Source organism: Micromys minutus, assembly GCF_963924665.1.
Source record: "Micromys minutus genome assembly, chromosome: 22".
NCBI classification, from domain to species: Eukaryota; Metazoa; Chordata; class Mammalia; order Rodentia; family Muridae; genus Micromys; species Micromys minutus.
Genome location: NC_137957.1, coordinates 36,747,631 through 36,763,777, shown reverse-complemented (window position 1 = coordinate 36,763,777; position 16,147 = coordinate 36,747,631). Strand labels below are relative to the sequence as shown.

Genomic DNA, 16,147 nt, shown 5'->3' with positions numbered 1-16,147 from the left:
CTAATTTCATCCTAAAAAAAGAAAGAAAAAAAAATGACTTGGAAAGATTCCACAGCAAATGAGCGCAGACTGGTGATTATCTTTTTTATTAACAGAACCACAGAGTCCCAGAAGTGATGGTCCAGGTGACAGGAAAGGTTAAGAGGTCCCCGTATTGATCACACCAAAGAGGTTGCTGTTTAATATGCAGCATTAATTATGGTAACATTCATCTCCCCCTCTGCTTTCAACATCTGCAGTCAGATGTTTCTGAGTCCTCATTAAAATCCCACCCTGAACTATTATTCCTGCATCAATTACATCCCGACCCTTTGCGTGTATTATGTCAGTTACCCCTCTCCCAGTGTAGCAAAAACCTCAAAATGTAACTAATGGGGGAAGGAAGTTTCTGTGTGTGTGTGAAAACACAAACCCAGGGAATATTATGAAAAATAACCTAAGAGCAATTTCAGCTTCACTTTGGGTAAGAACAAATACACGGATCTAAAAGTAATAAAACAAAACAAAACCAAACCCCAAAGTTTTACCTGCTATAGATGCTTGGGGGGGATTGACTAGAGGGAGCAAAGAGGATTTGGTAAGTAGCCAACATGGTTCAGATCCCTGGGCACCTTATCAGTGGCTTGGGGAACTCAGGCTCAGTGTAAAATGCATCATTTGTTAATGTTTGGAGGCCTGGCTTAATGGAGGAATGCAAAAGGCTCAAGCTGTGAATCTGGAAAAAAAGGCAAACGGTTCTAATGGTGTAGACATTCACTGTGTTATACAGATTTTAGGTCCGGCTAAACTTGGGCATGCGGTGCTTTCATTTGTAAGTTTATAATAAAGTTTATAAGAGAAATTTTGAAAAGAAGCAAAAACAGTTCATCTGGAGAGGGGGAATCCTTATGATTACCTAAAGGGCATATGGGAATAGGGATATGGCTAAGTCAGTGTTAGAGAGAGCTTGCCTATAGACACGAGATTCTGAATTCCATTCTCCTTATAAAAATAAAGCATGTCTAATAGCACCTGCCTTCTAATATGGTCACAGAGGCAGTGTCAGGGGTGCTGCAGAACTAAAAGATAATGGCAGTAATGACTTCCCCAGTTGATACCATTACCACTGTAGCATTAGTCAATGTACTTTCATCTGGATGCAGAGACTCAGTCCACACTGCCCAGTGGGACTGACTGCACACATAGTATTTCAGACGGAAGACCCTACCCATGAAAGGAACCCTGTGGACTCCTGGCTTTAATCCCAGCCTGCCAACTAGTCAACTGACTCACTTCTCTGTGTCTCTTCTCACTTGCAACATGAGAATGGTGGTAACTGACTTCTGATGTTATCTGATGATGAATGGACATCATCCTTAGAATCATGACTGGTTGACTTGTGCTCAGGGCATATGGCTCACAGACCCCTACAAGGTCATGGGACCTTTGAAACTCTGGGCATGTTCTCAGAGCCATGTATTCTTTGGCAACTGTGTCCCCACAGTAAATTTCTTAGATCCTGTGAGTCTCATTATGGAGTCACAGCAGTGTCAAGGACACAGTTAAGACCTTTGCCTTCATCACTTACCCAAAGGTCCCTCCACCAAGAACTTTCATCTTGGGACCTAAGATTTCAACACAGGCAGCATTATAGGGAAGACCTTGCACTGGAATAGCACACAGAGTTCTAGGCTTCATGGTCACATGGTGCTCTGTAAATATCTTGAGTACTTTGGGGCTAGCCAAGGTTCTACGTACGTATGGTCAATTTGGCTTACTGTCCCAGAAGCTGTAGGAGGCAGCAATTTCAGTGAGACTTAGTAGGGTTTTCCCAAGGCAGAGAATGAGACACCATCAGTGAGAGGGTGGTGCCCTTAATACATTGAACTTGACAGGAACCAGATTCTTAACTACTCTGTCTTTAGGAACTTAGGTGTTTACAGGCCACCCAGCCTATGGTCTTTTAATATATCTTTATCTCTATCTATCTGTCTGTCTATCTATCTATCTGTCTATCTGTCTGTCTATCTATCTATCTAAACCAAGACAATATTCATTCCCCTACAGTCCTATTTAGGATAGAATACTCACTTTAGTGCAGATCTAGCCAAATGATTTAAACCTGGAAATTAGTAGAATTTGCACTTTGGGGGTTGACCAGTAGTCTCAATGTGATCCAAATAAACCCTTGTTCTAAAATTGAGTCACACTTGTCTATTCTCTAAGAAACTCTGTGTTCTGGGAAATCCAGCCAGGAGCAAGGAGTTCAAAATACCTTTCTACCCATAAACAAAAAACAAAAATCACCAGCCAAGGAGAATGCAAGGATACCAGCTGAGTGGGTGAAAAGCCCAACATGGCAAACTCTCATGCTCCAGCCCTCTTTCTTACTTCCCTTCTTTACAGACATTAGGTCCTCTTGCTGTAGAACTGCCAAATGCACTTAAACACATACCAGTTTTAATAGGGGATGAGTGTTTAACTCAAACTCAACATGAGGAGCATGCTAAGCCCATAATGGGTCAATGAGCTATACCCCCAGCTCTATGATGTATTCCTTGGGCTCTTTTAATCCCCAGGCAAAGGTGGTTATACTGCTGTTAGACTGAGGAAACAGAGACACAGAGGGGAAGTTTCTAAGTCTGGAGGTGATGTGCACTTTGCATACCCACTGAGCTAGTTAGTATAAGGCCTTACTGAGCTAGGATGTCCCTCCTAAGCTCTGACCCATTCTCTCAGGGCTCTGATGATCTCCCAGGATCACTCCAAGCCTCCAGGAACCATTTCTTATACCAGTTATAGGCAAGGTCCTTAATGAGAGCCTTAGCATATCCTGGGATAGTTAGGAAGCTCATTTGGGGATAAATTCTGTTCCTATGGCTAGATTGACTTTTTTTTTTTAACCTGTGGCTCTTTGTGCCAAAAGTGATGGTGTCAAAGGCTTCCAAAATAAATATGAATGGAAAAAGACCTTTTAATCAGAGCCCCAGCCATCCTGGCTTATGAAATAGTTTTATTGGCATTTACAAAATAACATTTTGTTGCCACCTAAAGGGCACCATTGTCTTTAACAATAACACCTCTTTATAGGCAATAAATGTTCTCAAAAACATAACCAAAAGGAAAAAAAATACCTTAACTGCATGTAAACTAATGTAAATCTGCCACTGCCTCCACAGCTAGATGGGTGGGAAAGGGGTAAAAAGGCATTTTTACAGAGTCCACAGGGGATTCTGAGAGCAAACCCAGACGCAAATTGATTCGTGTTCATTTTTCATGCTGGCAATGCCTAGTGCTCAGACAGCAATTTCCTAGAATGTTGAGTGGAGACCCCCCTCAGCACTGGAGTCTTCATACTCCCATCCAGAGCAGAGCCTCTCTTTTATGCTAGGGAGGAGTAAGTGTTCTGGTCGCCTCAGAGTATGGACATGACAGGGTCCATCTTTGGCCAGTGCCCCATGGCATCATCTCTGAAGTGAATATCACCCAACCAGGGTAGAGGAATGCCCCTGGTGGCAGCTCCCTTCTTTCTCTACCAGGGAGCAGTTATGTGACTAAGCTCTGGCCAAGGATACAGAAAAGACTTTTTATCCCAACAAATAAAAAAGGGATGGAGGTGGAGGGGGGGAAGCTATGACAGCCATCTTGTAAGTACAAGGCCATGGGCAAGAGGAGCACAGAGATGGTGACTCTGCGTTCTGTTGAAGACGCCCAGCATGTGGCTGTTCCTTAGGTGTGGACGCCACTGGCCTCCAGTCTGTTCTGAGACACGCCTCTGCTCTTGGTGTTTGAGGTCCCATTGGTCCCATTTTCTCTAACTTGGGAGTTGAACGTACCCAAACCAGTGCCCTTCACCTTGCCGGTTTTTAACTGGTAGCTGAATTCATTCACGGACACATTTAAGATGTATCCATTGGTGTGGGGCATTGTAGATGGTACCATTCTCCCCAGTGCAAATCCCGACGGGAAGCACTGGTGAACTAGGGGAACTGTGAGACAAACACACATTCTAAGACTGCGTATGGTGAGTATGACATTTAATCTTGACGGTCAGCCTAACCAAATCTAGATGAACTAAGAGAGACATGTCTTGGCATACCTAGGAAGGATTTGGTTTTTTAAATCTATTTATTTGAAGTAGAAGGTTCCCCCCACACGTGGGCAGCATCTTCAGGTGACAGCCCAGATAAAGAAGGTCTGAGGAAACACCTTTGCCTTTTGCTCCACTGCCTTCATGTCTTATTGGTAAGCTCATCCACTCTCCCGCCGCCACCACTCCCTGATTTGCTGATAGTAGAACTCAGTTTCTTCTGACTTCCGATGCACAGTGAAGACGAATGGCTTTCCAGGACTCCTCCAGGCAGTTAGCAGCAGGAAGGGACTGCTGGGCATCCAGCCTCACGAACTGAGCAGCTTACTGGAGAGATAAGCCTTTCCGGAGTGAGGACAGATGCTGTTGGATTGCCTAGACTATATCAGTAAGCTCTTTAATTAACTTTCTCTTGATGTACATCCATTCCAGCAGTTCTGTTCCTCTAGAGCAGTGGTTCTCCACCTTCCTAACACTGTGACCCTTTAATACAGTTCTTTGTGTCATGGTGACCCCAACTGTAAAATTATCCAGTTGCTACTCCATATCTGTAATTTTGCTACTGTTCTGAACCATAATGTAAATATCTGATATTTAGGATATTTGATATGCCCTCCCAAAGGAGTTGTAACCTTCAGGTTAAGACCTCTGTTCTAGAGTCCTGACTAATAAATAATACAGCCCAGTGGAGACAAAATGGGTGATTGGAAGGTTCTAGTTTTGAGGGGGCCATTCCCAGGAAGAGAACTTGGGGGAGGCTTCATGGAGGAGGTAGCGTTTGAATAGGTCTGGACAGGAGGCAGTAAGGGAAGTGGGGGAGGCCTCTGCACACAAAGACCCTCAGCTGCCAGACTTAGCAGCCTGGTGAGCAGCAGACTTCAATCTTAAGTCGAGAGACCAGGCCAAGAAGTGAAGAAAAAGAGCTCTACTTCCTTAGAATGAGAGAGGGGGGGAGGGAGGGAGGGAGAAGGGGAGGGAGGGAGAGAGAGGGAGGGGAAGAGAGGGAGAGGGAGAGAGAGAGAGCAGAGCCCTCCTGCACCACCTCTGCCTTCCCCCAAACCACCACCTGCTGCAGAGGGAGAAGCCCTGCACTATTTTTAGGGGGGAGAGTAATGAAGACAGAGCTTGGAGTTTCTAATAATAATAACAATAGCCGGCACTTATCGAACGCTTACCACATCCCAGCAATGAATCTGCTAATTTCATCGAATCCTCACAACTCTGTGAGGTGAGGGACTATTATTAGCCTCATTTAACAGATGGAGACGGGGAGATACATGGAGGTCTGGAAGCTTGTCCCAGATTACGGATTTGGTAGGGTCACACTTGACTTATGTCCAGACTCCCACTGAAACGTCAGGAGGCCAGGCATGGTGTTCTCCTTGCTGAGGGCAGTGCTCTACCCTGCGGAGGTTCTCTATCAGTAGATGGTGGGTGGGTACACACAAGGCACTAGAGGAGACTTGACCTTTTGACTCTGGCTTGGCACCAAACTGTGTACTATGCATCCTGGGGAGCATGTGTGGAACAGCACTACTGGATAGCTTGCATAGCCTCTGGGCATTGTCCTGTCTCCGCTGCTGGGTGTGGCCACGTGATCAAATTCTGGCCAATGACTTTAAATAGATATATTTTGTGGCAACCCCTGGGAAATGTTCTTGCAAGACAGCTGGTGACCATCTGTCCTTTCTTGTGTAGCCCTGCCGAGGTCCTGCTGTGGCAATTGGAAGGAGGCTGAGGAAGCAGACACAGCATTCCAAGAAGTTACCTTCGGGCATCCCAGAGCAGGGTTGCCCATCCTGGCCCCTCCCAGTGGGGGAGAAACCAGTCTTTCTGCTGCTTGGTCTCAGGCATCTGGACCCCTGTTCTACACAGCTGCACTGCCTCCTAATAGCAGTGTACAGAAGGAAGCCATTAGTTAGGCAAGGTTATCTGAAGACTCACAGTGCACAGGAAAGGACTGGAAGAAAATGGCTACTCTCTTCCCAGCATGCCCCAAGTCAGCCTCTTTTAGATCGTTGTTCAAGTTTACCACTATCAACTCCTGCCCTGCCTATCAGGGTATTGTCTGATTTGGCTGTCTGTGCCCAGACACAGGAGACACATGTCACCTGTACAGAGCTATTGCAACACATGGGTACTTCAGATGTATTTTTCATGATGACAAAGCCAGCTAACTTGGCTTTCCTGCCTCAACCATCATCAATAAATAAACAACTGAAAGGACCACAGAAGAGACATTCCCTTTAGTGTACCTTGAAGGTGACAAGAAAAACACCATCACAGAATGGCCACTTCCTCTGTGCCATGAAAGGCGGCTGGGTTTCACAGCAACTGTTTTCATACCTACGACTGTCAGAGCCTAAACCCCATGTCTTTGACCCTAGCCCCATGGCACATGGGCGAATAACTACATTCCTACTTGGCTAGTGGTTTTTCCCCAGCTTGAGATATCGAGGAAATGGAAAAATTGAGGATTCTTTGACAGGGATAAACTGGATGTGGGAATAGCCCTGCCCCAGGGGAGGCCTATAATGTCTCATGGTTAGCTCTTCTGACACATCCTTAGCTAACAAGGGCTGGGTGTGGCTGCATCCACCCAGAGACACCTTATAATTCCTATAAAGTAACTGCAAAGGAATTTTTTTTACAAACCAGCAACTTTGTCATAAATGGTCTTTGAGCAATAATTATTCTCATTTAATAAAAGCTATGAAGTATATTTCTTATATATGTGTATTTCAGGGCCAAATGGAAAACCAGAGGAAAGCTTTCTTCATATACCAAACTCAGAAAGGCTGAAGCTTGCTCTGAATAACCAGTGGTCCAAATAGTTTCAACAGGTGTCCCCTCAGCCCTGCGCAAGCCTCCCTGTCTTCAACTGTCTCCCTAACCCATGCTCACCCCTTTCCATCATGTCCAGTCTCCTCTCCCTGTCCCATCAAGGACAGACAGCTCCCAGCTGGACATTCTGCTCCTGTAACAGAATTGCAGAGGGCAGAGAGTGTGGAAGGAAGCCTTTTGTCCTCTGAACAGGACAAGGTGAGGAACACAATGCCTCCAGTTCGTTTCTGTGACAAGTTTCTCTATACTTAGAACACTTGCATGTCCTGGAACAGAGAAAACAAAGCTAGCAAGGCGTTGTGGACACTTTGCCAAGTACTTACAGATTAGAGGGAAGATTCTAGATACCACCCCCTTCAAGTGTCAGTTTAAGAGCTGGCAAAATTATCTACGGAGGATTAGGTAGAAATTATTTAAGGCTTTGAGGTTCATGTGGTCTTTGGAGCAACTAGTTAACACTTTCTGCCACTGTTAGCAAAGAGCCAACCTGATGTAATACAGAAATGAATACACAGAGCTGTGTTCTAATAAAGCTTTATTCACAAAAACAGTCAAGAGCCATCATTTGGCCCCAGGCTGTTCACTGGTGATTCCTGATATATATATATATATATATATATATATATATATATATATATATAAAACACCATCTTCAAATGGAAAATGATGATGCCAAAAAGACAAACATGGGAAATTATTTTGTTTCTACCATATGTCACAATACCATTTTCCCACCCACCTCCGCTTAACTTCCGAGATCAGATGAAACAGAATGTGTTCCCAGTGCTATGGCCACAGTCAAAGCAACTTCTTTGTAAAAGGTATAAATAATGAAAGAATAATTAATTTGAACCACAGAGATGAAAATTAAATACGTTTGTACTGAGATAACTAAATTATTTCTCTAATTCCAAGACGATAGGCATGAAGAGAAAGACCACAAAGAGGAACAGCACTGAAAGCATTCATTTAAAGTTAATTTTTCATTTTCCACAGCTTGCCATCGACCAGGGAATGACTTACCTAACACGATTATGAAAAATGGTTTCACTCTTTGATCAGGAAGCTAACTATGAAGCTAGTAATGGTTTCAGTATTATCTCAAGTCATAATGGAAATGATTTGCACTATGGTAGAAAGAAAAAAAAAAGAGCTTAAGAATTGTTAATTAACTTCACTGTTTCTCCACAAATGCTAGGAGTATTAAAAACAAGATTGTTGAAGTGCAAACATCAGGGCTTAATGAACAATGGGATGTAATTGAAGTAACAGGGAATGGCTTAATCGGGACAGTGGGTTGTTTAATTACGGGGATAATGGATCTTCTGCAAGGACAAGCTAAATGGAACCTTAGAGGTTTGAGAGAGGTAAGGAGAACGAACCCACGGAAACTCCTACTAGGGATAGCAGTGTTGTGTTAGATATGATATGTTGCGGTAAATATGCCTGTCCCCAAACAGTAACCACTGGACGAGCAGGGCGACTTGGTAGTGGCTGTCATAAACCATTCCACAAATCACAACAGGAACATTAATGCTTCTGGAGGCGTGTCCCTGGGCTTTGCCAAGAATTTCTAATAATCCTAAAGACCTTCGTACAGATATGAGAACGCATGTAGTAATGCGTTTGTCGGAACTCTGTTTCCCAGGGTGCCAAGATGTTGTCTCTCTGATACAGCAGATTGGCAAGCTCATTTCCTGGGTTTAAGAGTTCAAAAAACCATTTCCCGCTTAACTTTGATTACAAGTCAAACTTCTCCTGCTAATTCAGCATGCCTGTTACGAGTTATTGGTTTTTCTCATCTCCTCTTGGAACGGAGGCAAATGTCCCTTCTCCCATGTGGTAAGCTTTCTTGGAACTGAGATCCTCCAAGTTGCAGGCCCTCCGATATGCAAACATGCTTCTGACATACAGGAGGGTGGGTGAGCTTGGCACTCCCCAGAAACGCTGTTTAACAAGCTCTCAATTTTGCTGTTTGGGGAGGGGAACAGAGGACCAATAGGTTTTGCTCCCACTTTTGGCGGTCAACTCTGAACTCCTGAATGGTGTGTGTGGTGTATGCATGCGTTGTCACACATGTGTGAGGGTGTGTGTGGAGGTCAGAGGTCACTGGTCTTTTCTTTCAATCAAGATCTCATGAAAATAATCTAGACTGGCCTGGAACGTGTTATGTAGCTGTGGACTCAGAACTTAAATTACATATACTTATTAATGTATGTGTGCATGTGGAGGGCAGAGAGCAACTTTCTGAGACAGCCCTGTCCTTCTCCCATGTGGGTCCCGAGGATCGAACTCAGGTTGCCACGCTTGGCAGCGAGCACCTTTATCAGCTGAGCCATCTTGGCAGCATGAAATCTTTCTGAATCAATTTTCCAACTTATTTTTTTTTTGAGACAGTATCCTTTGTTGAACCCAGATCTACAGGAAAGTTTTCATTCCTAGCACTGGGGTTGCTAATTTTATCATGGGTACTGTAGATTCGAACTCAGGTCATCATGCTTGTACAGCGAGCTCTTCACCTTTAGGGCCATCTCCCCACATAGTAAAGGACGTCTAGGGTATCCTATGGAGATACACTTCTCCCCTGGGCACCAGGTGCTGGAGCCAGGGTGGTTAGGGAGGGCTTTGAGAGGCAAAGGCAGAGGCTTTATTCTCTCGACTGAAGCACACCTGACTTCCCAGAATGATTTGCTAGTCTGATGGTTTTAAATATGAGAAACTGGCAGTGTGTCTCTGTGTTCCAGAAAACACCCTACACCTCAGAGAGAAAGCATCCTAACCTAGGAGGTGTGAAACCTAACTCACAGTTTGTTGTGTGAGGTGATGTTTCTGAGCATGGATCCAAAGTGCCTTTTTCCCCTCCAATGTGGCCTTGCTATGGCACCAGATTCTCCTAAAGTTGCTCTTGTGACTCTTCTAGAGCTTTCTAATATTCCTTGATAACACACACTCTCTCTCTCTCTCTCTCTCTCTCTCTCTCTCTCTCTCTCTCTTTCTCTCAAGGGCTCCAATTTGTTCACAACACCTTGGTTTTCAATTACATAAACCACCTCAGGCAAATGTAAAAGCAAGGCTTTGAAAGACACCAGGAATGCAGCCTGGGAGGGTGGGGGAAGGGAAGTAAAGAAAAGGGGAGGGAGGAAGGAAGGGAAGAAGGGGGAAACTTAGAAACAGGATGGTTCAGGCTGGGAGAACTTGTATGGAAGGAAATGAAAACGCTTAAATTTTTCATATTGACCTTCGGGTAACGTTTTTGTCACACAAGCTTAGACTGGATCATGTGCCTTCTCTCCAGCTTCTGGTATAATCAGCCACCGTGAAAGAGAGGTTGGAGCAGGTCCAACAAAAGGCATTTAAAAAAAATCATTCTTAAAGGCAAAGGCTGTAGGAGCTAGGGCCCATCTCTCTGCCAGTCTCCGCTTCGTCCACCAAAGATGAATCAGAGAACAGTGCATAGATTTAATTTTCCATTGCAATTCCCCCAGAGGCTCTAACAGGGGAAAAAATTCAAGAGTCGACACAAATTTCTTCAACATCAAGTAACATTTCGATGATAGCTGAGTACTAACAAATCAGAAACACATGGTCTTAATTGACTGGGAAATAAATAACGCTTCCAAATGAAAGGGAGAGAAAGTACTCGGATGTAAAGCGCTGGAAACTATAACCTCAAAAGTTGTTTCAGGCAGCTGACTCTCCCCCCCACCCCCCCCCACCCCATCCACCTCCTTTCTTCTCCTCCTAGTCTGGTGCAATGAAAAGAAATCTTGCTGGACCGCCCAAACCTATGCTCACTTGTGAAGGTTTCTCCTTAAGGGCCCTGTGAGGGCTGTCTCCTGTTATAGCAAAACACTGGGTGATTTGTGTAGGGGACTGATTGACTTCGTAGTTCTAGAAAACCAAGGGCATGGTGCTGGCCTCTTCCTGCCTCGGTCCACATGAGGGTCATGTACTGCTTTGGGCTTGGTGGATGAGCGGCAAGTAAGACCACAGTAAGAGAGGAGGCAGTAAATAATATGGGGGTGTTTGTATGTGGGCATGCATGTCTGTGTGTATGTGCACACACAGATGAAAGTGCACGTGTGCACTTACATACATCTGCATGCATGTGCCTGTGTGTTATATATGCTTTTAATCTTTATAACGTCCCAAGAGATGGGCAGACAACATGACTATCTTTATATTACATATGGGGACACTGAGGAAGCACCCTGAAAGTAGAGAGACTGGCTCTGTGTCACACAGCTAACCAGTGGCAGAGGTTTAAACCTGCCTGGCTCCAGAACCCAGGCTCCTAACCCTTGTGCTAACAGTTCTCAAGCAGTGCCCGAGGAGTATTTTAAACTTGCAAATCCTAAGGCTGGAGGGCTCACTGGTTAAGGGCATACATTCTTCTCAGAGGACCCAAGTTCAGTTCCTAGCACTCCTGTGGGTTGCTCACAACCACCTGTAAGTCCATCTCCGGAGTAATCTGATGCCTGTGATCTTGGAAATATACCTACATCCATGTGCATATACACACATTTACTCTCGAGCGTGTGCATACACACAGAGATAATTAAAAATAAGTAAATCTGGGCCGGAGAAACTGCTCAGTGGTTAAGAGCACTGGCTTCTCTTGCCAAGGACCCAGGTTCAGTTTGCAGCATCTGCATGGCAAATATAGATTCACATAGGCAGACACTCATGTACATCAAATAAAAATATGTTGTAAACAGTAAATTTAAAGAAATGCAAATCCTAAGTCATACCCCAGACTTTCATGTTGGGTCACCGAACAGTTGGCGTTTGACACGGTCTGGGCCACAGTGACACCGTGCTCACGCCGGAGAAGCACTGTCCTAGCACGCAGGTGCGAACACGGAGCCAAGCTCACTCTCAGCACAGCTTCCTGCCTCCTGCAGTGGCTGCTGAGCACACAGCCATCTTGAATGGGGATGTTACATTCGGATGAAAGAAAGTGGAAACAGCTGACCTACTGTCTCCTCCCCCATCCACTGCCATGACTATACCACGGCCCACAGAGAGCTGTGTCTTCTTCAATTAGGGAGTGAATTCTTATAGGATGATGCCCCAGGACTCGCCACCCAGAGCAAAGCCACAGGAGTCTTAGCTCTCCAGCAAGCGATTCCTGAATCCCACTGGAATCTCCTTCTTCCCTCTCCACTAATGAGATGGTAAAGAAAAGCCCAGAGTCTCCATAGGGCTAGAAAAATCAAACCCAAGCAACAGAGCCCTTCCCTAAGTCAACGATAATGGAAAATCTCAGAAAGCTCCTGAGCCATAAGATAGTTTCCATGCAGGGCTTCTGCCACAAAGCTCCCCAAAGGCCTTAAAGTACTGTCTCCTATTGGGGGGGGGGGGAAGAAGAGGGTAGGTGGAGCTGGAATGGGTTAAAAGGAAGCTCTCGGTATTTGAAACTCAGGCAGCCTAGCCCGGCACCCTCCTGGAGTGATCTACAGCGTTCCTCTAAAAATATCTATGAGATCACAGTACATTAAGTGCATGACAGCAAACATTTGTAACTAATCCATGGAAAATAAAGGAAGGCGTCCTGTTGCACGGGGAACACGGCGAAGTTTGTCTTGTGTTATCGTTCTAAAATAAGACGGCCTCAATTTGGTTGAAATATCTCTTCACACATTGTCTTCCCCAAGCAGAGCCATTTGAGAAATCCTGATTGCAATTATAAGTGCCGGATAGGGAGCATTTTGCATTTCCTTTGACGATGCTAAAAGCTATAAGCAATCCTGATATTAAAAATCTTTGGAAATTGACGAGTACCCTAGGCCTCGTCACAACGCTTCCCTTCCCAATCCAAGGAATTAAAATCTATTATGTGAACGCGTGTTAATATTTTATCAACTACTGCTTTTAATTAAGTAGATGCCTGGGGCCTCCCACAGTCAGAAGGACCCACCTACTTCTGCCCTCTGGGTCTGGCTGGAGTGCTTTAGGCAAACTTACCACAGTGTTGAATTCGGGAACCTGCCAGAGCAGCCAGTCCTCGTTAAGGGTGTACAGGGCTTTGCAAGTGATCACATCCACGGGACCCTTGTTTATCTTCTGGTTCAGAGTCGTCACCAGCAAATAGAATGGCTCTCCAACGGTCTCCTTGGAAAAGATACAAGAGCAACAGTCAGCTTTCTGCGAAGCCCACGGTAGTACCATGAATGACAGGCAGCAGTATCTTCTGATAAACATGCAAAGCCCATGAAAATATGCACCCCGTCATTCAGGAAACTACTTCATGCCCTGCGCACACGCACAAGCCCCACTCCCACAACACTATGGGAGGTATCCAGTAGCCTCCCCCCGAAATTCCATGTTTAAGTTTCTATCTGGCAGACCTGTGCTCATCAGTAGGCTAGTGCTTGAGAACAGTTCCTAGAGGTAGAGTTATAACCTTGCTTACATTTCCATTTAATTGCAGACCAAAAATAAGCGACATTAAAAAAAAAAAAAAAGTGCTTCACAGCTAGTCTTGGCAACAGGGACTAATGCAAGAACGTTTTAAACATTTACTGAGGAGGGTGGACTGTCAGGGTTAAACAGCTTTTGGTGATGGAAGTGGCCTTCACTTCAGCTGTTTTTAGCCTGTGTCCTACCCATGTGCTGGCCTTTGGCCCTTGTCATTCAGACATCTCTTGCACAGTTAAACAGTCAGATGAGCAGAATTCCCTTCTCTGAACCTCGAAGGCCGGTCCCAGGGCTCCCGTCTCCTTTGAACATGGTCCACTGAATTTAGGGGCTCATGGCCCAAATCTGAAGCCACTGTGTTCAAAGGGACACTGGGTAGTTCAGGTCTGGGCTGTGCTCTGGTTCTCTATGTCTTCTGAGGCACACAACCCTGGCACAGTTTTGGTTCCCTCTAAATAATGAGGTTTCCAGGATCCATGGACATTTGGCCTGTAGGCAGAGGGGGAAGGGCTCTGCCCAAGTCAGAGTGCCTTAGTAAAGATGAAAAAGTGGCTATGTGGCTTCAGTTGGAGCCCCATGTCACCAAGTTCATCTGCAGAGCTAACTAACTCAGCTTTGAAAGAAGCATTCCTCCGGCTTTCTCTGTGTGATTTCCTGTGAACAGGAGGGTTACCCACAGCCCTTTGGGGGCTCCCCCACCTCAACCCTGTCTCTTCCTTTGTCCCTCCTCCCCCCTGGCCTTCTGCCACCTTCCGTCTCTCCTGGTCCACTTCCTCCCTGCCTCTCGTTGCTTCTCTCCTCTCTGCTAACAACTCCCTAACTATCATCTTCCTTATGCAGGACAGAGAGGGGAATGTTCAGAAGTTTCCAAGGTTGGGGAAGGGGACCAGTATCTGACATTTCGTTCTCATAAGAAACTTCCTTTATTTCATGGTTCCTAATCTCACCACGATCTGCTTTCCCTCCACCCCCTTGGGTAATGGCCTGACCACAAACCTAAGAGCCTCACTTCTGCCTTCTATACATATGTCAGAGATACACTGAGGGCCTTTGTGTGGAGGACTAGGTTTGGCCACATTGGTTGACACAGAGGCCAGCTAGGACCCCCGGGCTAGGCAGAGGAACAGCTCAAGGGCTCTCCAGTCAGAATTTTCAGAATTCTCAAAATTGAGCTGGTGACATCTGGCCTCACACTGCCCCTCGGGCCTACAGTTCTGACTCTAGCTTATCACCTCTGGTGTCTTTTGAGGATCTCCTTAAGTACTTAAGTGCCTGTCCCCAACCTGTGCCACAAAGACACCTACCTAACCGAGATAACAGAAGCAGGGGCAGGCTGAAGAACCTTTCCAGAGACACTGATGTGTGCCCAGCCTAGGGAACCACCGGGTCATGAGATCTCTTTGTCATCAACTAACACAAGCTTTAGTATGTCTCACCTGTTGAGGGACATGACAGACCAGAGCTGACTGTCAGCTCACTAAGCTCATTCAGGGGCTGACACCATCCATGTCATCCTCAGACCTACAGAATCACATCTTCTCTGTCTGTCTTGAGCCCCCATAGGCAAAATGGCCATAAATACACTTAGCTCTGTGGACCATTAAGGGTTAAATGAGATGAGAGAATCCAAGCTCTTGGCCTTATGTCTGATGTATAGCAGATAGCAGTGCTTAATAGATGCCAATTGTCATCAGTGTCCCCAGCAGGCCTTGGAGTCTGGGAAGGGGTAGCTACCTGCTTAGCAGCAAGGAGAAGTGCAAGAGGAGGCCCCCAGCCCCTTGATCACTAGGATTCTTCCACTGAAAGTGAAAGTCCCGCCCAGAACTGGCTGGATGCCACTTCCTCCTGGGCACCGTGCCACTCCCTCCTCACCACTGAGTGTTCCACACACTCTTGAATCAGCACAGAGAAGAAATCTTGACCCAGAATGCTTTGCTCAAGGGGGCTGCTTGGGCTTGGAGCCCAGATTTTTCTGAACACTTCACCCCTTTCATGCCTAAGAGCAGCTCCTGAGAGCTTCACATCGGGAGAGCTGGGAGTGAATTTCAGACCAGTGGCCTTACCAGTGGATGGACACCACCCAGGAACAGACAACAAAGCAGTACAGTGCCCACGGTGATCATGCGAACCCCAGGCAGCTGGGTGGGAAATGGCCACAGCCAGCCAGCAAGGTCGTTGTTTTCAACAAAACCTCAGGGTCAGCATTTGCTTTCTGTTTCCCCAGAGGGTTGTATACATTAGCTACAGGAATTCCCTGACAGAGTTTTTAGAGAAGAGATTGGTGGACGCCATGCTAGGGTTTTTGACTTGGGGTCAGCGGAGGTCTAAGACCCGGGATCCTGAGAGAGGGTCTAGCAACCGGTGTTTTTTTTTTTTTTTTTTTTTTTTGGCAGCTGCCACCCACCCACCCACCCACCCAGCCACAGTGAGGCATAAAGTAGCTCTCCCCAGAAATAACCACTTGACAAGCCCCCAGAGCAGATGATGTATACCAAGTAAACAGCAAAGAAGGCAGATTTCATTAATCTTAATAAACAGTCACTGCCTTGGGAGTGGGGAAGTCAGTTAAAAAAATTTTTTTAAATGGTTGCATATCTACTCTTAAGATTGCATTAAACATTAAACTAGGCACAGTCTAATTTAAAGTGCTGCATGTGGGTCTCAACTTAGCGGCCCTGTTAAAACCTGTGGCATAACAGTGTGTCTTATTCAGGGTTTAATTAGATTTTGAAACTAGCTGCAAATACACAATTATGCCGTCTTGCTGGACTTGGGATAGCTGGCGAAATTAAAGATGGATAAGAAGCTTCCATT

General features: G+C 45.6%; 1 protein-coding gene across 1 annotated transcript in view; it reads right to left on the bottom strand.

Moving 5' to 3' along the window:
* PLXNC1 (plexin C1) overlaps positions 1-16,147 on the bottom strand; it is a gene marked incomplete at its 3' end in the record, with an annotated part of 145,967 nt that overhangs the window by 20,012 nt on the left and 109,808 nt on the right. Inside the window, exon 21 of the mRNA XM_080935786.1 lies at positions 12,881-13,027. Coding sequence (XP_080791912.1) covers positions 12,881-13,027 — 147 coding nt within the window. The remainder of the gene's footprint in view (positions 1-12,880; positions 13,028-16,147) is intronic.